The 24,069-nt window shown below is 41.1% G+C and overlaps 4 protein-coding genes and 1 long non-coding RNA gene across 8 annotated transcripts; 3 read left to right on the forward strand and 2 right to left on the reverse strand.

Moving 5' to 3' along the window:
* The first annotated feature begins 183 nt into the window (after positions 1 to 183).
* On the forward strand, positions 184 to 3,116 carry LOC103996554 (wax ester synthase/diacylglycerol acyltransferase 11). 3 transcript variants are annotated; one of them, XM_065081561.1, is made up of 8 exons: positions 184 to 683; positions 959 to 1,558; positions 1,647 to 1,713; positions 1,799 to 1,896; positions 1,976 to 2,191; positions 2,443 to 2,497; positions 2,595 to 2,662; positions 2,823 to 3,116. In XM_065081561.1, exons 1-8 carry the CDS (start codon positions 279 to 281, stop codon positions 2,973 to 2,975), a joined length of 1,662 nt encoding a protein of 553 aa, XP_064937633.1. In that variant the 5' UTR covers positions 184 to 278; the 3' UTR covers positions 2,976 to 3,116. The 3 variants fall into 3 exon arrangements, with proteins under 3 accessions (XP_064937633.1, XP_018686953.2, XP_009415744.2); XM_018831408.2 differs by lacking the exon at positions 2,443 to 2,497 and having other exon boundaries at positions 186 to 683; positions 2,525 to 2,662; positions 2,823 to 3,115; XM_009417469.3 differs by lacking the exon at positions 2,443 to 2,497 and having other exon boundaries at positions 187 to 683; positions 1,979 to 2,191; positions 2,525 to 2,662; positions 2,823 to 3,114.
* Positions 3,117 to 6,733: 3,617 nt separating this feature from the next.
* On the reverse strand, positions 6,734 to 8,229 carry LOC135592231 (uncharacterized). The gene is made up of 2 exons (XR_010478960.1): positions 8,095 to 8,229; positions 6,734 to 7,996 (listed from the first exon to the last, which is right to left on the reverse strand). It is a non-coding gene; the product is annotated as an uncharacterized LOC135592231 (long non-coding RNA).
* On the forward strand, positions 8,175 to 11,821 carry LOC135592230 (leucine-rich repeat receptor-like serine/threonine-protein kinase BAM3). The gene is made up of 2 exons (XM_065081562.1): positions 8,175 to 10,773; positions 11,309 to 11,821. The coding sequence occupies exons 1-2, from the start codon at positions 8,175 to 8,177 to the stop codon at positions 11,644 to 11,646; spliced, it is 2,937 nt and encodes a 978-aa protein (XP_064937634.1). The 3' UTR covers positions 11,647 to 11,821.
* A 675-nt stretch (positions 11,822 to 12,496) lies between these two features.
* On the forward strand, positions 12,497 to 15,243 carry LOC135592232 (large ribosomal subunit protein eL43z). Its single transcript, XM_065081563.1, has 5 exons — positions 12,497 to 12,613; positions 13,705 to 13,744; positions 13,828 to 13,916; positions 14,682 to 14,764; positions 14,851 to 15,243. Exons 1-5 carry the CDS (start codon positions 12,611 to 12,613, stop codon positions 14,912 to 14,914), a joined length of 279 nt encoding a protein of 92 aa, XP_064937635.1. The 5' UTR covers positions 12,497 to 12,610; the 3' UTR covers positions 14,915 to 15,243.
* Positions 15,244 to 16,044: 801 nt separating this feature from the next.
* LOC103996557 (putative ubiquitin-conjugating enzyme E2 38) lies at positions 16,045 to 23,654 on the reverse strand. 2 transcript variants are annotated; one of them, XM_009417474.3, is made up of 8 exons: positions 23,470 to 23,654; positions 23,262 to 23,370; positions 21,702 to 21,839; positions 21,142 to 21,579; positions 20,977 to 21,040; positions 17,134 to 17,273; positions 16,720 to 17,031; positions 16,045 to 16,537 (listed from the first exon to the last, which is right to left on the reverse strand). In XM_009417474.3, the coding sequence occupies exons 1-8, from the start codon at positions 23,520 to 23,522 to the stop codon at positions 16,247 to 16,249; spliced, it is 1,545 nt and encodes a 514-aa protein (XP_009415749.2). In that variant the 5' UTR covers positions 23,523 to 23,654; the 3' UTR covers positions 16,045 to 16,246. The 2 variants fall into 2 exon arrangements, with proteins under 2 accessions (XP_009415749.2, XP_009415750.2); XM_009417475.3 differs by having other exon boundaries at positions 23,491 to 23,650.
* Between the last annotated feature and the right edge of the window lie 415 nt (positions 23,655 to 24,069).

Below are 24,069 nucleotides of genomic sequence, written 5' to 3' on the forward strand. Positions count from 1 at the left end.
CAAAGATTCCGATTAACCACTACAATAAGTGGTCCTCAATCACTAATTTGAGCTACTTTTATTTAAGGATTTATATTATATAAAATCCTTAGTATTTGAGAACGAGTATTAATGTCAATTATATTTATGAGGCACGCTTGACAATTTGTGTCCCCCAACCCCCAAGGCTTAATACGCCTTAATCGATTCTAAGGACATATAAGGGAAGAAATCTTGTCGAGAGGAGCCCAAAAATACGGTCAAGAGGACAAAATGTCAATCAATCGGAGTGTATAAGTATGCCATCGATCGGAGATGAAGGAGCCGTCCAAGGAACAAGTCAAAAGTCCACCTCCTTTGTGCCCAAGCAGATCTCTCTGTCTCTGTCAACTCGAGATCCAAATCCTCCAAAGCAGCAGCCACACGAGAAGGTAGCCATGGAATCGGAGAGCACGCCGCAGCTATCGCTAAAGATCTCGAGAAGCAACAGCAGCAGCTGCTGTCAAAGTGGAAGAGCGGAGGAGAAGGAAGGAGATCAAGTAAAGGAGGAGCCGGTGAGCCCCGCGGGTCTGGTGTTCCGGCAGGAGCACACGAACTGCTACATCATCGCTATTCTTGGGTTCGGCAAGCCCCTCGACGTCGCCATCATCAAGGCCGGCCTGGAGGCGACGCTTGCCCGCCACCCCCGCTTCTCCAGCGTCCAGGTAACGCCGTCTATTTTCTCGCTTTGTGTTGACGCACTCTAAGGGCAGTGCTTTCGTACTGACCCACCTTGCTATTGGAGAAGGCAGCAAGCCATATTGCGGGCCTCATCTTTCCACCCAACGGCAAAGAAGGTAGACCGGGAGTTGAGTGCTTTTTGATGATCGTAATGGATCCATGTCACATCATGTTCATAGGCTTGTCGGATTCGAATCCGTATCGATTACCGGGTTTGGAACTTTCATCAACGACCTAATCCGCGAATGGAAACGAGCAGGTGAGCGACGACGACCGCGAGGGGACGACGTTGAGGTGGAAACCGACAAAAGTGGACGTCGACGACCACGTCGTCGTCCCCGACCTCCACCCGGAGAGCTCCTCCTCCGACACCGCTTCCCCGGACCAGCTGGTGGAGGACTACGTGGCATCCCTCACCACCGTCCCCATGAACTCCTCCCGCCCCCTCTGGGAGCTGCACCTCCTCAACATCCCCACATCCGAGGCCGCCGCCGTGGCCGTCTTCCGCATCCACCATTCCCTCGGAGACGGCGCCTCCCTCATCTCCCTTCTCCTCGCCTGCACTCGCCGCACCGCCGACCCCACCTCCCTCCCCACCCTACCCGAATCCCGACCGCCGCCGCCTCCACCTCCGACCTCCGCGCCCCCCCTCGCTCTGCTCCTCTACATCTGGACCGTTCTCGTCGTTTCATGGAACACGCTGGTCGACTTCGTCGTCCTCGTCGCCACTTCCATATGGTTGAAGGACACCCCGACGGCGTTGAAGGGCGGAGAGGGCGTGGAGTTCCGCTCCAAGCGCGTCGTGCACCGCACCGTGAGTCTCGACGACGTCAAGGACATCAAGAACTCCATGCACTGTGTAAGCTCACCTTCTCCATCTCTGTGGTCTCTGAGACAGCTCCTACCTATCTAAACTGACAGCTGCTAGTGTTGGGTGTCCCTCGCAGACCGTAAATGATGTACTTGTGGGTGTCACATCTGCCGGAATCTCTCGCTACCTCCACAGAAGGCATGGTAAAACGATCATTCAGCGGTCTATTCATCAACATATTTGGTTTCAGTGTTCTATTCGAAGATTTGTTGTGCATGTTCTAACTAGGTGAGACTAATGATGGGAAGAAGCAGCAGCTCCTCAAGGCGAGCACCCGACTCCGGTCAGCCATGATTATCAACATGAGACCAAAGCTTGAGATTCATGTAAGAGTCTACCTTGAATGATTTGTGATTAATGGGGGGAGATCTCTCCATATGCTTCTGTGATTGTTTGGACAAGAAGCAGGATTTAGCAGAGATGATGGCAGGCAAAAATTGTGGGGTCAAGTGGGGGAATTTGATCAGCTATGTCATCTTGCCATTTCCGATTGCGATGTACGAAGATCCCCTCGACTACGTCCGCAAGGGAAAGGCAGCTGTGGACAGGAAGAAGAACTCTTTGCAGGCTGTGTTAGCGTATCGATGTGCCACTTTCTTGATCAAAATGTTTGGGGTCAAGGTGAGGTTTATTATACCAAAGAATGGGAATTCATTATACCTGACATAATATCAGTTCGGGAAACTTTATTAACACCTCACCTCATAGAATGTCTTCAACTCCATGAATCAACAAATGCCACCAACTTCATTCCCCTGTTTCGAACTAGAAAACTTGGTTTCGAATGTTCCAAACAGTATGCATGAGCTATGAGTTCTTCAAATTTTGGGCTTTTATTATGATGATATCAGCAAAAATTGTTGCAATTATAGGATGCTGCTTTGCTTTCGCCGTCCTCGTGGAGTTCGATCCGAAGGTCTTACAAAGGTGTGTGTTGTGCTCTGTGAACTACAGGGAGGAGCCGATATGACCTATGGACTCATCTCTAACACCACATTTTCTTACTCGAATGTTGTCGGGCCAGTCGATGAAATTAGCTTCTACGGCCACCCAATCCTGTACCTTGCTCCCAGTGTATATGGCCATCCCCATGTAAGTTTGCCTCGTAAACTCATTTCTTGAACTTTGTGGTGGTGTGATGATCACAAACGCTTCACAAACGTATTAGTTTCATTTTCAAGTTTAGCTTCTTCATCTATGAATGCGTCTGAGCTATGGCTTTGTCGTTTTTGTGGTCATCGGTAATTTACAGGCTCTGACGCTGCATTATCAGAGTTACATGAACACTATGAAGATAGTCGTCGCAGTAGATGAGTCGACGATACCATATCCGCACCAGCTATTGGATGACTTGGCCGAATCTCTCAAAGTCATCAAGGAGGCAATTCCTACAAAAAAATCATAATGTACGCACGATGAACTCATGTCACATTGATACTGAATAAACTGCAAACTGTTGTTGTAACATTCATTAATTTTGATACTTGCAAATTGTGCAGTTGCACGAGTGAACTTTTTTTTATGCTGTAACATCATATCGAAGTAAATGGAAAGACGAAGATTTACAAAATAAGACTAATGGCTAAGGGATATCATCAAACATAAAATGTTGACTTTAACAAAATCTTTTCACGGGTAGATATGCTAAAATTCATCCTAATTCTATTGACTATTGTAAAATATTATATTTATGAGATATATTATATAGATATAAAAATTATATTTCTTAATAACAACCTTGAGGAGGAGGTGTATACTGTTGGAAAATCTTGGGGGCGACATCACATGTGTAGCGGAAGAACAAGAAAACAAAATCCCCGATTTCCAAAGAGATGTTCATCGTCGTGCGAAGATTGGTGCGCAAAATCCGCGAAACAGAAAAACTGCGTATAGAGTATATTGTGTTACATAGGAAGATCGTATATCCTTGTTTCCTTACAGATTTTTAGGATAGGGTGAAGGAGGCCAAACGTCCTCCTCTCTAGCGATGATCCACACAGTAGGGCTCCCTAGTGGGTATTGGATCTGCATCCAATAACCCAAGCTTTTTAGATTAGTGGATCTCTATCCAATAATCTCTCATGGGCTCTTATTGGATCTCGTCCGTGGGATCCAATAATTCAAGGGCTTATTGGATATCCAATAAGACAAGGGCTTCGTCGGATATATCATATCCGAACATCTACTCATCGCAATGCCTACCATATGTGTGTGACCCTCTAGGCCTAATATTGAGCTGGTCATGAGTCATACTTGTTAGAACTCCTTCTAACTGTTAGAACGACCGTGAGTCATATTGAGCTGGCCGTGACTCATCGACTACGGACGTACTAGGCCACTATGCCATAGTCCCCAGACGATATAGGGGAATCCAATCCATTGGACCTGTCTGTCCTCAGTTACCATGTACCTATAGTCCCTCATCCATCTAATATCCCAAACACTGTATATTGATCATGGTGCCGTCAGACCCATACGGTTTCTACTCGAGTCTCACTCTAATCGGATTCTTCTTGAGAACTCTTTTTCTCTCAACCCGAATGACCCTGGCCAGGGATTTGTCTGAGCAAGAACACATGGGATATTCCTCTCATGACGTCGAGAGTGGATGATCCATTATTAATACTCAATAGCCCTCGTAAGGTCGACTACCACTCCTAATGACCAGTTGTACTAGATCTAGGACAGCCAAACCTATAAGTCTGGTATCAAAGAGTGGAGCACTCATACAAGACATCCTTGGTGTCTGAAGTCTAAGGACTAGATACACCACTAGGACTACGGAATCACTGTCTGATAATAAGACATCATCAACCATCCAGCATTTCATAAGCGGATCAATCAGTGAACTCATTCTCCGATGAGCACTTGTATTGTATACCTAGTGTCCCTACACGAGCAGCTATGAGATCAGCGACATCCATTATATGGACAGGTGTATAGCACACCAGTCTATCCGGTTATCACGATGTCCCTCTCAAGTAATCTATGACCGGGATTGTTTAGAATATGTGTTTAAAGGTGAATCGATCTCATTATCGTGATCTCATCACGATCCGATTTTCATTGCACAAATCCAAGAGCATCACAATATATATGCATATATACAATAGTTATAAAGTGATATATGTCAAAATATAATAAGCAAAAAGATTTTGTATCAAGTCACACGTGTCATCACTCATGTTATTGGCTTGTTGGGCACCTATGACTAGCATATACAATACAACCTAAGGGATTTGTGTCCAAAGAAAGTCCAAATAAGATGTGTAAGTTGCTTAAGTCCATCGATGGACTAAAGCAAGTTTCCCAAAGTTAGAACATAGGTTTGATGAGGTGATCAAATCTTATGACTTCGTTAAGAACAAATATGAGTCTTGTGTATACATGAACATAAGTGAGAGCGTTATCACCTTCTTGGTGTTATATGTATATGATATCCTGATCATTAAGAATAATATAGAAATGCTCCCCATAAAGAATTTAAGGGAAACACCATATATCTTAGGGATTTGGATTTATAAAAATATATCCAAGATGATGCTTGACTTGTCCCAATCTAAGTATATAGACACTATTGTCAAAAGGTTTGACATAAAAAATTTCAAGAGATGTCTTATACCGATGAGATATGAGATATCATTTTCTAGGAGTATGCCCCCGAAGACTCTTAAAGAAAGGACAGACATGGATAGGATACCCACACCTCGGCGATAAGATCTATCATATATGCTATGTCACATACTCTTTAAGTGTTACGAGCAGATCTTTTATTGGAAGATTGGAATGCAGTAAAATGCATCCTTAAGTACTTAAGAAGTACTAAAGATCTTTTATTGGTATAACTCGAGTTTCTAGTCTAATATCGATGATAGTAAGTATAAGTAAGGGTATGTGCTTACCCTAAATAGAAGAGTAGTATGCTGGAAGAGTTCCGAGCAAGATACTATTACTGACTCGACCACAAAGACAAAGTACATTATTGCAACATAAGCAACAAAAGAGAGAGTTTGGATGAAGAAGTTTATCATAGATCTAGGAGTCGTGCCAAGCAGCAAGGAGTCGATTCTCTTATATTACGTCAATAATGGGGCAATTGCTCAAGCAAAGGAACCCAGGTCTCATTAGAAGTCCAAGCACATCCTAATGAAGTTCCACTTGATCATAAATTTCATGGCCTATGGAGATGTTATAGTGGAAAGAGTTTTATCCGAATATAGTATTGCAAATACACTGATAAAATCGTTGTCTTATATTGTCTTTGAGGGTCACATGGGTTTGAAGAGGATCAGACATATAGGTGATTGACTTTAAGTCAAGTGAGAGATTGCTAATTATAGGTGTTTTGCAAGCCAATCACATAAGTGATAGCACGTGTGACACGATATACACTCTTTTTACTTATTATTATTTATTAATTTTTTCTCATTTTATATTACGTGTTGCATATATTGTGATATTAAAAAATCTATACAATGAGAATCAAATCATGATGGGATCATAATAATAAAACTAATTTTCATTTAAACATAAATACTAAATAATCTCGATTGTATATTACTCGAAAGGGACATCGAGATAACTAAACATACTAGTATGTTATATATTTATCTATATGATGGGGGAAGATGGTATCAAATATTATACTTTCTATTTTTTTAATCTATCACATTAGCTAATTTGAGGATCAGGTGGAACACCCTACAGATCAGGTCCAACACTGCAAGTCGAACGCCCTATGATTCTTCATGTACTTGGCCACATAATCATATGTAAGCAAGCAACCGAAAGGAACCTCGAAACTGAAGAAACTAAGATGAGAAAAAGAATAATAGGAGTGACTTGATAATATAGTAAAATATTAAAATAAAAAATTATAATTTAGTATTTTTAAAGTTTTTAGGTGCATCACTGGATAAAAATTTTCCCAAGCACAAGAATAGGGTGGTAGGCAAGAGTAGTCCAAGTTTTGTCTTAGACGAGCATCAATGAAAGGTCAAGTTGAATCTCCAATTACAGGATGGTGGGAACATGTTGCTGGCTTGTCCTCTATTTCTGCAGTGATCCATCCCTTTCCAAGTGTCCTGCTTATGATCTCTTGTGTTGTCCCCTTCTTGGAGAGAAAGAAAAAGAAAAAGAACTCGTTTGCCTCATTTCAATGAATAAAAGGAATATTGGAAAGACTACTACCATGCATAATACAATTTCTACTTCTGCAGTGGAATAACAGTGGAGCAGTAGGTAAAATGAAGTGCTCCCTCTACTGCCTACCACTAAAAAAAGTAGAAAGAGAACCATTGATCGATCGCATTCTAACCTATCAGGGACATATCTTGGACCAGTGTGACACTGGTAGCATTCGACATTGCATTCAAGCAAGCATGCAGTTGTGCATGGTTTTCACCAAACAGTTGTCTGGTCATTGAACTCTGAGTCCTTTTGTCTTTACATTCCCACCATTAACATCATCAGTTACTGTCAGCAGAGGCTGAGGCCAGCAGCAGCTAAAGAAGGCTTTGATGGTTGCTTGACTCTGCACAAAGCCTAGGATCATGCAACATTTTCCGACACATGGAATGCAATGTAGTTTTAGTGTGCTGCAAGCATCTTCCCTGGCATTCAATGGAAACATGAAGTCCTATCAGATTCCCTTGCATGGATTCTTGCCACTCTTTTCTTCTTCTGCAAATTGCGCTTATATCCTACTTGCATCTAACAAACACTTTCAGCATTTGTTGTATCAAATGTTGGTGAGATATATTTCTGTAATGATCTGAAAAGCATGCTCTATATTGTCCCCTCACACTCCACAGTTATCTGAATCCATATGTATCAGCAAACTGCTTTTGTTCCCCTGGTTAAGACATTGCATTCCTTGATGTTACTACACTTTGGTCTCCTAAGGAAACCGCTACTTCCTCTTTTCAGCTTTACCTGCTCATCCCAGACAAATCAAGCTGCCTTCTCCTCACTGCACACCCCCCCTCTCTCACTCTCTTTTTTTTAGCTTGAATCAACATAACATGCATTGTTTTCCCAAGACTTGTTCCATTTGTGACTTCCTAGATGAAACTAGCCTTCAGCAGTCTTTATTCATTGCTTTTATCATCTTTGTCATATCATAATTGGTAAATATGCAGCTTGAAGTCCATAATAATTCTTACGGAACGAGAGCTAACCTAGGATTCTACATTATTCCCGGATGACTTAAAACCACCTTATATGAGCAGCTTTAAGCACAGAGTGCAACCGGTTGTGATCCTTTTCTGTCTCCTCCTGATGCCTGAGCCTTTATCTTGACAGTAAGCTCAGGGAAGACCAGTTGACTGCATTGTTTTCTTCGAGCAGGGAAGCGAGGATTGCATTGCATGAGACGTTTGTGAGGCAAAAGCAGCACTCAATCTTGGGAGGCTTCACCAGGGATTCCTGAGCAAACAGTGCAGTGTGTCCACTTTAATACACTTGGGAGCTTTCAAGCTTTTATATACCAAAAAAGAAGAGAAAGAGAAGAAGCAGGACTTCACCTTCTTGGATTCTCTCTGAAGCCCCTCTTCTTCTCTCTGAATTTAATCCCTTCTTCTCCTCTTTCTCAGAAGCCCCCTCCATGGCTACTCCCACTGCAAGAGCCCTTCTCTTGCTCTCCTCTCTCCTGCTTTCCCTCACCCCTCCTTCCACTGCCTCTCTAAGGAAACAAGCTTCCGTCCTGATCTCCATCAAGCGGTCCTTCCACAGCTCAGAGTCTTTTCTCCCCAGCTGGAACCCGTCCAACCATGCATCGCTTTGCGCATGGGATGGCGTCCGCTGCGACGCGGCCATGCATGTGGTCCTCGCGCTCGATTTGTCCAACTTGAACATCTCCGGCTCCCTCTCCCCGGTGATCGGAGAGCTGAAAGGCCTTACTTACCTCTCGGTCGCCGGAAACAGCCTCTCCGGTCTGTTCCCGTCCAGTGTCGGGAAGCTCGCGGGCCTCAGGCATCTCAACGTCTCCAACAACCAGTTCAACGGCACCTTGAGTTGGAGCTTCTCGTACATGGCGGAACTGGAAGTCTTGGACGCGTACAACAATGACTTCTTCGGGGCTCTTCCTGTCGGCCTCTCCAAGCTCCCGAAGCTCCGGCATTTAGACCTCGGAGGGAACTACTTCTCCGGCACGATCCCCGCGGCCTATGGAGGTTTCAGGGCTTTGAGCTACCTCTCAGTTGCAGGGAATGATCTTGGCGGCTTCATACCTCCCGAGTTGGGTAATGTCACCACGCTGAAGCAGCTCTACTTGGGCTACTACAATGAGTTCGATGGCGGAATTCCGGCCGAACTCGGGAGCTTGATCGATCTCGTCCATCTCGACCTCTCGAGCTGTGGGTTGGAGGGGGAGATCCCACCGGAACTGGGAAATCTCAAGAAGCTGGACACGCTCTTCCTGCAGACGAATCAGCTCACCGGCACCATCCCTCCCCACCTCGGCAACTTGAGCAGCTTGCGGTACCTCGACATCTCCAACAACGCACTCACCGGCGAGATCCCGAAGGAGTTCGCGGAGCTGCATCAGCTCAGCTTGCTGCACATGTTCATGAACCGGTTTCATGGCGAGATTCCAAGGTTCGTCGCCGAGCTGCCAAATCTGGAGGTCCTCAAGCTGTGGCAGAACAACTTCACCGGTGCGATCCCGGCCGAGCTAGGGCGAAATGGCAGGCTCCGAGAGGTCGATCTCTCCACCAACAAGCTCACTGGATCGGTCCCGAGATTCCTCTGCTATGGCAGGAAGCTAGAGATACTGATCCTGCTCAAAAATTTCCTCTTCGGTTCACTGCCGGATGATCTCGGAGATTGCACGACGCTCTTGAGGGTCCGCATGGGGCAGAACTACTTGACTGGGTCTCTTCCAAAGGGTTTCCTCTACCTACCGGAGCTGTCTCTTCTGGAGTTGCAGAACAATTACCTCACCGGAGCCATGGCGGAAGAGACCGCCAAGAAGCCTGCGAAGCTCGTCCAATTGAATCTCTCCAACAACCGCCTCTCCGGGCCCCTTCCGTCCTCTATCGGGAACTTCTCGTCGCTGCAGATGCTTCTTCTCAGCGGCAACCAGTTCACCGGGGAGCTGCCGTCTCAGCTGGGTGTTCTTAAGCATGTTCTCAAGATAGACGTGAGCAGGAACAACTTCTCCGGTGGAATTCCCCCTGAGATTGGTGATTGCATCTCGGTCACGTACTTGGACCTCAGCCAGAACGAGCTCATCGGACCGATACCAGCTCGACTATCTCAAGCTCGAGTGCTGAGCTATCTAAACCTGTCATGGAATCACCTGAGTGAGAGCATCCCGCAAGATATCGGAAGCATGAAGAGCCTCACTTCTGCAGACTTCTCGCATAATGACTTCTCCGGCAGGATACCGGAAACCGGCCAGTTCGCCTACTTCAATGCTTCGTCCTTCCTCGCCAACCCCCGGCTCTGTCGATCAGCTTCAGATCCATGCAGCTCATCATCCAAAGACCAGCATCACGGAGTCAAATCCCAGCTCCCTGGAAAGCTCAAGCTCCTCTTCGCGCTGGGTCTGTTAACATGCTCCTTAGTCTTCGCAATCACGGTGGCCATCAAGACTCAGTCGATGATGAAGAGGAACTCCAGGTCATGGAAGCTGACAGCATTCCAGAAGCTGGAATTCACGAGCGAAAACATCGTCGAGTGCCTCAAAGAGAACTGCGTCATCGGCAGAGGAGGAGCAGGGATCGTGTACAGAGGAACGACGCCCAACGGTGAGCAGGTTGCGGTGAAGAGATTGCTGGGGATCGGCAAGGGTTCCACGCACGACAACGGATTGTCTGCAGAGGTGCAGACTCTGGGCAAGATCAGGCACCGGAACATCGTGCGCTTGCTCGCCTTCTGCTCGAACAAGGAGACGAACCTACTGGTGTACGAGTACATGCACAATGGGAGCTTGGGAGAAGCACTCCACGGGAAGAGAGGTGGGTATCTGAATTGGCCAATGAGACTTCGGATCGCAACGGAGGCAGCCAGGGGACTGAGCTACCTGCACCACGACTGCTGTCCTCCGATTCTCCACAGAGATGTCAAGTCCAACAACATCTTGCTGGATTTAGATTTCGAAGCTCATGTTGCAGATTTCGGCCTGGCCAAGTACTTGAGGGACACAGGCGCCTCCGAATGCATGTCAGCCATTGCTGGTTCTTACGGCTACATTGCGCCAGGTATCCTCAACCCTTACGGAACCTTACATCAATCTTAGATGCATGTTTTCAGCTGGCATTACGATCGGATAGATTCGTAAGCACAGGAACCGATTCTTTTCTTTGAGGAGAAAGAACGGCATCTCTGCATCTTCTCTGGTTAGTCTTTTGATGAAGAAGATACAATGGATATTGTACAGTGTGGCGTGGTCCAAAGCAATGAGACAGCTGCTTTATCTGCTGCAGTCCTGAGGAGGAGAGCCGCAAGGCCCCAACTCAAAGAAAGCAAGCAGCATCTGCCCTCCTTTCGCTTTATCTTCCTCCCACCCTGCTGCTGCCGCCTTGGAATCCCATGCTCAGTTCGCTTTCAGTACAACTACACTTTTTTTTTTTTTTTTTTGACCCACCCCCATCATTGTTCCATTTACCAAATCTTTATTCCAAGCTCTCTCTCTCTCTCTCTCTCTCTCTCTCTCTGTGTGTGTGTGTATATGTAGAAGACAACTAACTCTCTTGAATTATCGCATGCTCATTTCGGTTTGTTCTTGTTGAGCAGAGTATGCATACACGTTGAAGGTGGATGAGAAGAGTGATGTCTACAGCTACGGGGTTGTCCTCTTGGAGCTCATCACCGGCAAGAGGCCAGTGGGGGACTTGGGAGAGGAAGGACTGGATATAGTGCAGTGGGCGAGGATGAACACCAACTGGCACAAAGAAGGGGTGGTCAACATCATGGACCGCAGGCTGATCGATGTCCCCATGGAGGAGGCGATGCAGGTATTCTTCGTCGCCATGCTCTGCGTCCAAGAGCACAGTGTGGAGAGGCCCAAGATGAGGGAGGTCGTCCAAATGCTCGAACAGACAAAGCAGTCACACTATGCTCGGGCACACTGACTTGCCTTGGGCTTCTGTTGACTTGACACTAGTCATGTTCGTGGCTTCTGGTCAAGATTCGAGTAGATTTGTGTGCATAATCATTTACTTTTGTAACACCCCTAAGGAGACAATTTTCTTTGAGCTCATTTTTAGTGACGGGACGAAGCATTTTGCAGCCAAATGACACTACAGTATATATATCAAGTATCTGATTTAATTGGACAATTAACTTACGAATTTGATACAACTGGCTAAATTGTTTAATCTCCTATCAATATTACTAGTTAATTGGTTTCACATATTTGATGCAAAACGAATCTACATTCAGTCTAATAGTAACACTTGAGCTTCATTATTGAATAATCATCTTTTCACTTGGATGGATCTCTTACCACCAGAGTCAGCTTCATAGCCAAGGCAAGGCAGCAGCTCTTTTTTCATGATATAATGATATATATATATATATATATATAGTTAAATAAGTTGACATAAATTATTTTGTGTTATATTAAGCAATCGAAGTCTATTTAATAATAGAGGGACGTACGAGATTCAATCATAATCGTTAAGCCGTTATATATGTTTGTTAGATTGGTAAGAAACTATTGGACCCTTAAACTTGTTTAACCACACTGCTTACGTGGCCATGTATTAATAAGCAACTCGGTCGTGTGGAGAGTGCTAACGGATCAATCACCTGTCACTTTTGTTAACATAAATAGAATCTAAAATTTCAAGATAATTAATTAATTAATTAATCATGGACGTTATTAAATTTTTATCTCAATATTTTACTTCAAAATTCGTGTGAGACATCGACGACTAGATTTCGGTAACTGACGGCTGAGATGTTGTATCGACGCACATATCGGATCGATTAGGGTTTCGCTATAAATCGGAAGCGGCCGCGAGCGGTGCGGGGCGTTAGTTTCGTCGTTAAGGTTTCTCGCGGAAGCGAATAGGCCTCCGGTGTCTCGGCACGATGGTGCGCTCTTTCATCTCTTCCCTCAGCTTCGTGCTCTCGTTCGATTTCTTTCTGCTCCTATAGTTGCTTCTGTCTTGACATCGTTGTTACACTTGTTTGATCTCGATCTTGGGCGCTCCATACGAAGCTTGCTTTTCTCTTAGGTCTGTGATCTGTTTTTGGTGAGGACGGTGTACCGATAGATGCTTAGGATAGCAGGAGTTCACAAGAAAATGACAAGGACATGTTGATTGTGTTAAGAAGGAGGCGTGAGAATTCTTCGTTTGATGTAGCTTTTGTGATTGGATGCGGTAAAAGAAAACTAGGGGGCTTGACAGAAGATATTCGTAGGAAATTAATCTTATGTTTTAGCTTCATACTTTTAAAAGTTGCTGAATTTTAGATTCAGTAAAGCTGAATCCGGGTGAGTATCATAGATATCTAAGAGATCGAGCCTCTGCATTTTTCCTGAGATAGTGAGCCTCTGCAATTGCAAGAATCTTCTTTAACCACACATTTTCCTATGTATGAAACTTCCATGGTAATTGTTAACTTCCATGGTATTTGTGGAGCTTTTGAAAAACTATATGAATATTAGTTACTTTAGACATCCTGACTCTGATTCTGATCATTTGATCCTGTAGAAGCCAAAGTTTTGAAGTAGCATCACTAGAGGGGAATATGTTGGATTTTGAGAGTCTAGACAAAATGTAGGAATTCAAGGCAAATTAAGCTGTTTCCCTTCACATTTTTTCTATCAATCATTTGTCTTTTTTTTTTAAAAAGGATTCCTTTCATTAGATTAAAGAGCATATAAAAGATGTTTACACATGGACTCGTACCTGAGACCCAATAATCATGCAATAGTGCAGTAACCATTAGGATCTCCCAGCAGAAATTTTTTTATAATTAGTCTATAAGCCATATGTTACTTATTGTCTGTTCACCATAGTTCTTGTAGTGGCCATTTCTAGTCATGTGGGTTCTACACCTTTTCTGGTGATTGGTATCAGGTAGTACCTGGAATGGACTATAAAATTATGACTGAATATTTGAAAGTTGATATTTTTTCTCCTGATGGTTTGACTTGTTTTTGTTCGACTTGAGTGCAGACTAAGCGCACCAAGAAGGCTGGAATTGTTGGAAAATATGGTATGCTACACCCGGATCTTTCTTAATGATTCGTTTTACCCCCCCTAGGAGACATATTGTGAATCTGCATTTCTTGGCTTCAGGTACCAGATATGGTGCTAGTTTGCGCAAACAAATTAAGAAAATGGAAGTTTCACAACATGCAAAGTATTTCTGCGAGTTCTGTGGAAAGGTATGACTTCTTTTAATTTTGGTTCATTTCACATACTAGTCATAAAATAATTGAGTTGATTAAACTCTACATTGATCCTCTCCGAGACACATCAATGAAATTTAAATTCGTAGACTTTTTTTTTTCTTATTTGGATTATATAATTCAGTACATGTCATGTCCTCCAAATTTCATGCTAGAAGATAAGTTTTGTCTTAGCTTGTGTTATGTTGTCTTAAGACCTACTTGTTTCCATTTAGCTGGTTGATGTGGTTTGTTCATGGATTGTGATTATTGGATGTATCATGTGGGACATTGTTATCATGAAGAGTTTTCTCAAAAGTATGGTTCCTTGACTATTGTGGTGCCTAGTTTGATCAGCCTAACATCTTATATCGAGATGTTCACTTTATGGTTAACGTTGTATGAATTTGTGTGAATCAATATGTTGGGATATTTCTTTTCTGCCCTACAATTCGTGTGATAATTTGATGCCCTTGTTGGCTTGGATATGCTTGCACCTACAATTTGTTTGTGCTCTTGTGATATTAATGTAGATGCATCCATAGTGGATCGAGTATATTTGAGTGCGCCTAATTATTTTGTATAAATTGATAATGTTATTATTGGCTTCAAGCAAGTTTATCTTCTCTGATAATATAGACTAAGTTGCATCATCAGTTTCCTGTAATAGTGTTTCATTTTGTCTTCTACACTCTCTTCCATGAATTTTATTGCTCCTGCTGACCGACCGAAGTATCTTCACACTCTTTTCTGAATTTTCAGTATGCTGTGAAAAGAAAAGCAGTGGGGATCTGGGGATGCAAGGATTGTGGGAAGGTCAAGGCCGGTGGGGCCTATACCTTGAAGTAAGTGTTATATTGTGTCATTGTAGTAGCTAATTGACTATGCTATTCTTCTCATTCGGAACTTGGACCCATGATGATGATTGTAGCACCGCTAGTGCTGTTACTGTGAGGAGCACCATTCGTCGGTTGAGGGAACAAACTGAAGCGTGATACACACAAACAGGTGTAGAAATGCGTGCTTGACAAAGTTAAAATAGTTTGTGGCTTAGCCATATTCTTGAGGAGGGTTGATGCTTTGGACAATATATGTATGTAGTCGAATTTGTCTTATCATCGAGGCATTTGAATTGCGAGCTTGCTTTGCTGCTTCATTTGTAGTAAGGGCAGGGCTTGTTTCTTTCTTGTGGCTCTTTCCTCTCTTCCGCTTAAGAGAACAATTGTGTGTTACTTACTTTTGCATCATTGTATTTGCATCTCCAAACTTGGTTGGTACTTTATAGGGGTTAAAAAGTGATATCGAGGCATTTGCTCTTTTCTGATGAGGTATTATTGACAGTCTTGCACGTGTCATTATATTCCATGTCACATCGTATCGACGGGTTAAAAAGTGATGATACTTTATTGGAGCAATAAAACTAACATGCTACGGTTCCATAACAGCGAGTCCGTCCTTCTGGCATCCATTAATCAACTTTACGACTGAGATGCACGATAGAAATTTAACGAAATATAAAAAAGTTAATCTGATAGACAGGTAAGAGTAGGCAAGCGAGCCATCAGTAATTAATGCAACTGAAGATAACGACATTTACAAGACCATATTAATTACTTACAGCAAAAAAGATAACAAAAATTCAACGAGGACTAATGTTGATGAATTTGGGAACTTGAAATAACTGAAAGCATCATTAGAATGTTATGTTGATGACATTTGCAAAACATGATAATGCCAAGATTCTTAAGTTGACTGATAGAATTCCACACTTCTTTCAGCCTTGGAACCAGTAGCCTTTTTTTGCTCAATTCTGCACAAGAGAACAAACAAAAAACTCTATTTCGCATGCTTTTTCTTCTGCTTCTTGTAGTTTTCTTTTCAATGGTAGTAAATACCCAGAGATTCAGTTCGGGATATTGCTTCATCAAAAAAAAAATAAAAAATAAAAAGAATTATGTGCAATTTTCAGATGTCAGGCATCATCTTGCCAGAAGCCAATTGCTTATGAAAATTAGAAACTTAATGTGTGGCATGATCTTTCATCAAAAGCAAAAAAAATCCTTCGTTCGATCCACAAAATCAAAGACATTGATAAGGAGAATAATATCAACATTGACAACAGAAGGAAGAAAAGCAAAGGACCACCTGCACAACATATTTGAGAGGATCAAAACCACCACCCAGGGACATTTACATAATATTATTTACATGATAAGTTAGATAAACCGTACAGCTAAGTTCTTTCTGGACTCTCTAAGTCAATATGTAACCTAGATGCCTCACGGGGCAAAATTATTTAGCAGCTCCATGTTAATTTAAACTTGACTTCATAACCTTAGTGTAGTATCTGCCGTTTTGGCTGTTCCAATTTTCACCTTCTGAGCCAGGAATTCATCACAATCGGCCCCTTTGACCGTGAATTCCATCAGAAGATCCTCAAATAGTTTCTTTAGAGAGCTCTTAAATGCCGCTGAGCAACTCTTGTCGCCCTCATCAACGTCCTGCACGCCTTCACCAACAATGCATCCAACTTGAGCACCATCCATGTATGCTTTGCATGCCACAAGGATGATACGCCCATGACTACGGAAATGTCCGGCTACAAAGTCTTCAAAATGCTGTAAGAAAAACACGGTTGAAACCTGAGACTATGAAATTCATCCAAAAAGATCTGCAAGAACTTTGAAAATCACCAAGAAAACTAAAAGAGCTATGTCGATTATTCTAGTTGTATTCAAGATGCTACTAAGGGATATGCTTTGCAAACTGCAAAATCAATATAAAGATGCACGATCCATACCATTGGAGGCCTCCTTAGCGAATATAACATTGTCCTGCATGACAAGAGAAAAGTATCTTCGTTATAAGCCAGAGATTTCTTCTCCCCATAATCTGTATTGGCTGTTTGTGCATATCCTGGCTCATTAAAGAATGGCTTGGCATTGAGAACTAAAGCCTGAATAGAGACCAAGACCTGAAGCATTGTTGAATTTGATGGATTCCACTTTTCACATCCACTGCCAGACCATGTATTGAGAAGGCTAAGGCAAACCTTCCCACAAGCATACAAATTTGGATTTAGTCTGAGCCCACCAGAGTGATAATGAACCAGCTGCATGATAGTAGGAAAAAATTAATCTATTTCCTTGACTTGTGAAATAAATGGTAACCATTAATTGTTTCACACATAAGTATAGTAAAAAAAGTTACACACCGGAGGTACTCGGGGATAATTCGGAGGAAAGAAAAAGTCGAAGAAGAAAAGGCCATCATGATATGGAGTTCCAGCTGGTCCAACAATAACGGCCCTAAGAATGTCCATCCTTTCCTCATAAATTCTAACATATATTGTCTCTGTTTAGGACATGAGAACCAAAATGTTTACAATCTTAAATGGAATAAGAATGAAAAAGGAAGCAAGTTTGATGAGCCAGAGTATCACTTATATTTGCTTTCTAATTCTGGCAAAGAAAAAGCACTGTGTCATCTAGAAGTTCTACCATACCATCTTATAACAACACGTACAAGCATGGAAAATGATGCAGATGACATGCATATTATGCAACAAGATTAATCTTATAGAAAAATAAACAAAAGGAGTGCAAAATGAATTTCTCCAAAAAAAAAAAATGTTCGCTATTTGTCGCTGGAAGTGACTAAAATACTTCCAAGATCAAAAAATTCATCTAACTAGAGCCACTAAATGCAAGAAGATGGAAACTATCAGATAACAGGCTTAATAATGGTGAATAGTGAGAATAAATCTTTTCAGCTTAAAGTTCTAAACATACAGATACTAGCAATGAGATTATAACAGAATCAGGGTTTGCTGTACTAATACGTACCACCCGGGGCGGTACATACTGGTCCAATAGGGGACCGATACACAGACCGCTCTATATCGAGAGATACCATTACATGACCCCATATCGGGTGATATGGAGTCTGTACTGGTTGATAACGATCGAAATCCGACATTTACCGATTGGTACAGGTCAGTAATGGTCAGATTTCTACCGTTACTGACCAAGGGCTAAGATTGCATTATTTCAAATGGTCAAATTGACCATTTGAATCATTGGAAAGGGTTTTGAAACCCTTTCCTCCCCCATCTTTCAACTCATTTCACTCTATCAATCTCTTAAACTCTCTTAAACTCCTCCTCACTCACATCTCTTTCTCATTCTCACATTTTCACTCTCCTAAAACTCAATAAAGCTATGGTTTGTGGATTGGATCGAAATTGATAGCCTAATTTGGGAGGATTAAAAGGAAGAACGCTCTAATCAAGGTATGCATTCTCTTTCTAGATTTTTATTGATTTATGAGATGACTAAGCCTATTCTATGTGGTTGATGATTTAATGTCTACTATGTTGCTTAACAGTAGAATAGTATTAATTAAGGAGTAATAAGGCCTTTAATATTATGGTTAGTGTGTTTAATGTTGATTTTTTTGAAATCAGACACTTAATGGGTCAAATCTTTATATTCAATGCATAGTAATTTATATGTTTGTGATGGCATAATAGGTCTAACTAGGTTTTAATTAATATTTTTAATATTTTGATTAGTGGTTTTAATGATGATTTAATCAAAATTTGATTAATATTATGTCAATTCAATATCTTTAATACCTATTAGGATATTTGACATGTCGGTGAAAGAGGACTAATTAGGAATTAATTAACTATGTTAATGTTATGATTAGTATATTTAATTACGTTAATATCGAAATTTGACTCATATTGAATCAATTAAATGCCTTTAATGTCTATTAGAGTGTTAGACATGTTTATAATGATGAAAGAGGAATAATTATAGGGTAATTAATTATGTTAATGGTATGATTAATGTATTTAATGATGATTTCATAATCTACATTAGATCATATTTAGGTATTTAATTAATAATAGTAAAATAGAGTTAATTAGGGTTTAATTAAGTGAATAGTGAGAATAAATCTTTCCAGCTTAAAGTTCTAAACATACAGATACTATCAATGGGATTATAACAGAACAAGGGTTTGTTTTACCGATACGTACCGCTCGATATGGGCGGTGCATACCAATCCAATAGGGGATCGATACACGGACTGCCCTATATCGAGCGGTACCATTACATGACCCTATATTGGGCGATACGGGGTCAGTACCGGTTCGTAACGATCGAAATCCGATCGTTACCGACTAGTACAGGTCAGTAATGGTCACATTTCGATCGTTACTGACTAAGGGCTAAGATTGCCCTATTTCAAACGGTCAAATTGATCGTTTGAACCATTGGAAAGGGTTTTTAAACCCTTTCCTCTCTCCCTCTTTCAACTTATTTCACTCTATCAATTTCTTCAACCCTCTCAAACTCCTTCTCACTCACATCTATCTCATTCTCATATTTTACTCTCCTAACCTCAATAAAACTATGATTTGTGGATTGGATCAAATTTGACAAGTTAATTTGGGAGGATTAAGAGGAAAAACACTCTAATCAAGAGGTATATTTTATCTTTCTAGATTTTATTGATTTATAAGATGACGAAGCCTATTATATGTGGTTGATGACTTAATGTCTAATATGTTATTTAATAGTAGAATAGTATTAATTAAGGAGTAATAAGGCCTTTAATGTTATGATTAGTGTGTTTAATGCTGATTTTTTCGAAATTAGATACTTAATGGGTCAAATCTTTGTATTCCATACATATTAAGGTGATTTATATGTTTGTGATGGTATAATAGGTCTAATTAGGTTTTAATTAAGATTTTTAATATTGTGATTAGTGGTTTTAATGATGATTTAATCAAATTTTGACTAATATTAGGTCAATTCAATATCTTTAATACATATTAGGGTATTTGACATGTTAGGATTAATTGGAGATTAATTATGTTAATGCTGTGATTAGTGTATTTAATTACGTTGATATCGAAATTTGACTCATTGAATCAATTAAATATCTTTAATGCCTATTAGAGTGTTTTTATATTACTGTATTAGTATATTTAATTAAAAATTTAATGATATTGAATTAATTCTACGTATTTAATGTCGAATAGGTTGATTGACATGCTTATAGTGATAAAGTATATTTCATTATGTATAATCGCACCTTATTATTTTAAATTAGGGCTAATCATAGTTTGTTTATTTGATTCAATTTTGGTAGGAGGATGGCACCAAAGGAACAAACACATGGTGACGCTTGGGATCATGCCCGAAAGATAAATGGGAACCGTCATTGTTGATAATGCATTTATTATGATTACTTCGACAAGGGTGGAGGAATCACCCAGGTGAAGATGTATTTGGCCGATAGATATCCCAATGTTGCAAAATGAAATAAGGTTCCGACGATGGTCCGTAAATCCTTTCAAGACAAGTTATTCCTCAAAGTCCGGAACGTACCACAAAGCTACTCCTCAAAGTCCGAAACATACCACAAAGCTACTCCTCAAAGTCAGAAAAAAAAAATATATATATATCACTATTCTTTCTTAGTTTAGATTATTTTTGTTAAAATTATACAATTTATATTTATTTTCAACTTCAAAACTCTAATCTAACATTTTTTTAGATATTTTTTGAGCTATTTTCGATGATTTTGGGCATACCATCGATACACCTTGGCATACCGACATACAATATGTCGATATGCCTCGATACATATCGTACCAACAGCTAGTCGATACACCAGTATAGGCCGGTAAGGTGAACCTTGGATAGAACATTGTTATTTGGGGATAACGGAGGTAGTTGTTTAGATACTTCAACTTATTAGGGTTAACGATACTTTTCATAAGACAAGAAAAGTAAAGAAGCTAGATTCCCCCCTCCCCTCTCCTTTTCTTTTCTTTCCAAAATCTATGTCACATGAAACCTGTCCTAGTCAAAACAAGTACTCTATTTTTGGTAAAATGGATGGACTTGTCACTGAGTACAGAACAGGACAAACTGGTATATTCACAATGCTGTAAAAATGATATCCAACTAGATTTACACCAACAAAATCATAGAAATCCAGAATTTACTATATTGTGCAAAACATGTAACAAACTCACCAGGTAGATCTTTTTCCAAGACCTTCCACTCATGCTGAATCCTCTTTGCCCAATCTTTTGAAGGCTGTTAATATCAGGATAAGTTATCAAGAGATCTAGAACTACAAATTAAAAAAAAAACACACAAATGATGATAGAATCATAGAACCACACTATTTCACTAACTTTCTTAACAGTTGGAGCAATTTTGAGATGCCCTGGTCTGGTGAAATGATGATCTGAGTGGTCGCGAACAGTATCAAATTGTTTAAACAATCTATATTTCGTATCAATTTCATCTTCAAGCACTAGTGTCTGCTTGTTCTTGCTTGGCTCTTCGGCTGCAGAATTCTTCAACCATGGTACAGTTGCCTCAATGCCAGTTGGCAGGTCCAAATCATCGAATTTTGCAGCCAAATTGAAATTGAAAACATTCTCAATCACTTCAGCACCAGATTCATAATCATCATAGTCATCTTCATCATAAGCATACTCATTTTCAAGATCATCAAAATACTTGAGATCAAGCGGTCCTGAATCATAGATTTTTAAACTATCCAGTGGAGCAGCATGTTCAGAGCCATTATTTGCACTTGAACTCAGAAGATCATTGGATAAGGCATCCTATTTGAAGACAAAAGAAGTAAATCATTTCTTATCTAGATTATTACATAATGTATGAAGGAAAACTACATGTTCATGTATAAATAAATCTTTTATGCAGATATGAATAACTTTTTTTGTACCTTTACTTGCTTTTGCCAGCTTTTATCATGTCTAACAGGTTGTTTGTTCTTGTAATCTGAAGTACTATCGCCAAGTATCATGACATCATCAGGGTCGTCATCATCTCCATCAAGCTCAATTACATCATGAGGAACAACCTTAAAAGCAGACATGATTAAAACCTCAACAAGCATTTAAGCTATCCTTTATCAATCCACTTTCTTAACAGTTGCTATTCATAAAGATGGCCTCTATGAAAGACAGATCTAGAGGTAACTAAAAAATTAACAGCTAATTAAGTGATGAAACTGCAGCATGTTTTATGTACTTTGTGTAGCACAGAGAGAAATTTTATGAACAACAAACACCAAAATCAAGAAAAAGAAAGAAAAGATTGTGATTCAAAAGGGGAGAGTCACATAACAAAAAATCACATAGCAATCATTTATTTAGGATGTTAGTTATTGTACACATCACAACAATACAATTCTTATTCCATGAAAAAAAAAAGGGCACAAATATAGATTACCACACAAAAGCTAAATTCAAAACCAGATATCTAATATAATGGTTCTGCAAAGCAAGCCTTACATTAGCCTTGCATGGCAATTGGCCAATTAGGGTCCAGGAAGTGGAGCCCAGACACAAATCCAATTGTGCGTGCAAAAGCTAAATTCAAACTCAGAAATCTAATGTAATGGTTCTGCAATGCATGCCTTACATTAGCCTTGCATGGCAAATAGCCAATCAGGATCCAGGAAGTCGAACCCATAGACTAAGATAATCGTGCACGCACACAAGGCTTGCACACCTAATGCTTCTTAGCATCCACATAAACCTATTTATGAAAGGCCAAAACAGCTTGACCCCTTAAAACAAACATGAATGCAAACTTAGATACCAAATACAGAAAAAATGAATGAGAACCACATCCTAGAGCTAACCTTTATGGCAAACGAAACAGAGCATTTAATTGTTTCACAAGCAGCCAATTTCATTTGATCAGAAACTACTTCTTCATTATCATAGTACCTTTGAAGCACACATACAGATCAGATCTCAGTTCAATGACAAATCCGAGAACATCTATTTCTCATATTTAATATAATAACAAACATTCATTTCTTCAAGCAGGATTCAATGCATATCCAACCAAGAACGCACTAAATAAATTATGAAGTCGGCAAGCAAAAAGGATGGCATAATCACCAAGAAAGCACTAAATTATCTACAAGTTCCACATGCAAGGAAGAAGAATAATCAGCATAGCAGGGAGCTTTCCAAGATAAACACAACTAGATTACTGTGCTACTACTAAACTCATTCTAAGTCATGCTTCTGCACTCTTAGGGCTTTTCTAATTCCAACCAGGATCCGACGTCGACAAGACTAATAACCGGGTGACACAATCAAGAAAGAGGCACATCAAAACCTGAATCCGCCCATGAAGATCGGACTTTTACTCAAGCCATCAACATCTCCTTACGCGATCATTCAAATGGAAGGGAGGTTTCGGGCGATCGAGACAACAGAATTGGACAACGAAAGAAACAAAAGACAGGGGAGGGAGATCCCTGCACCTGGCTCCGCTTCCGCTTCGGCTGGCTGGGCGTCCAGGCCGACGACGACGGCGGGACCTCCACGATATCCGGATCCTGGTACGACGAGCTCCCGGCGAAGAGTGGAAGTCTGCAACAAGGTCGACATACCGTGATCGAAAGGCAGGACCAGGAGGGAGGGGGGAGGGGGGGAAGGAAGAAGAGGGGGGAGAGCGGAAGAAGGGCGCACTCGGGGGCGATGATGGCATACGTGGCGGCAGGAGGAGGCGGCGGCTGCTCCATCGAGGCCAATGCCGATGGCGTCGAACGGCGCCGATTCCACCAGGGGTTTAGCGATCGTGGAGAGAAGGGGATATAAGAGAGGAAGACAGCGAGAGGAGGAATTGGGGGTAGAAATAATTGCTGGTATCATCGAACGCGTCAGAGAGACTTAACGGCGCAACTGGGAGCGGCGAGGGAGGGAAAAAGGAAGGGGGTCAAGGGGATCGTCTACAACGACCGTTGCGATAGAATATTGATCCGACTGTTGTTTTCTTCCAGCGAAGGTAGGCCCCGGTATACTGACGGTGAGATTGGGGTTGATGAACATTTTGATTGGAAATGGTACCTGCAGGGGATCCTAAACGAAGTAACAAAGGTTTCGGCTTTCCAGGTTTGGAAGGACTCTCCCCTTCCTTTTGTTCTGTGGTGTTGGTGTTGGTGTTGGTGTTGGACTATTAGGAGTGAGTGTATTAGTGCACTTTCCTTTGAAATATTTTCATGTATATATATATATATATATAATAGTCAAATTCCATTTAAAATACTTATATTAGATCCATGGTGATAT

The sequence above is a fragment of the Musa acuminata genome, chromosome BXJ1-9, assembly GCF_036884655.1.
Source record: "Musa acuminata AAA Group cultivar baxijiao chromosome BXJ1-9, Cavendish_Baxijiao_AAA, whole genome shotgun sequence".
NCBI classification, from domain to species: domain Eukaryota; kingdom Viridiplantae; phylum Streptophyta; class Magnoliopsida; order Zingiberales; family Musaceae; genus Musa; species Musa acuminata.

Bases quoted from the DNA above. Each gene is read 5' to 3' on its own strand.
- LOC103996554 (XM_018831408.2), top strand. From the start codon at position 279: ATGCCATCGATCGGAGATGAAGGAGCCGTCCAAGGAACAAGTCAAAAG. The intron at 1,714-1,798 runs GTAAAACGATCA...TGTTCTAACTAG, and splicing joins CTACCTCCACAGAAGGCATG to GTGAGACTAATGATGGGAAG. The intron at 1,897-1,975 runs GTAAGAGTCTAC...TTGGACAAGAAG, and splicing joins GACCAAAGCTTGAGATTCAT to CAGGATTTAGCAGAGATGAT.
- LOC135592230 (XM_065081562.1), top strand. From the start codon at position 8,175: ATGGCTACTCCCACTGCAAGAGCCCTTCTCTTGCTCTCCTCTCTCCTG. The intron at 10,774-11,308 runs GTATCCTCAACC...CTTGTTGAGCAG, and splicing joins TTACGGCTACATTGCGCCAG to AGTATGCATACACGTTGAAG.
- LOC135592232 (XM_065081563.1), top strand. The intron at 13,745-13,827 runs GTATGCTACACC...TCTTGGCTTCAG, and splicing joins TGGAATTGTTGGAAAATATG to GTACCAGATATGGTGCTAGT. The intron at 13,917-14,681 runs GTATGACTTCTT...CTGAATTTTCAG, and splicing joins TCTGCGAGTTCTGTGGAAAG to TATGCTGTGAAAAGAAAAGC.
- LOC103996557 (XM_009417474.3), bottom strand. From the start codon at position 23,522: ATGGAGCAGCCGCCGCCTCCTCCTGCCGCCACGTATGCCATCATCGCC. The intron at 21,840-23,261 runs GTGCAGGGATCT...TCTGCTTTTAAG, and splicing joins CGAAGCGGAAGCGGAGCCAG to GTTGTTCCTCATGATGTAAT. The intron at 17,274-20,976 runs GTGAGTTTGTTA...TGTCCTAAACAG, and splicing joins CTTGGAAAAAGATCTACCTG to AGACAATATATGTTAGAATT.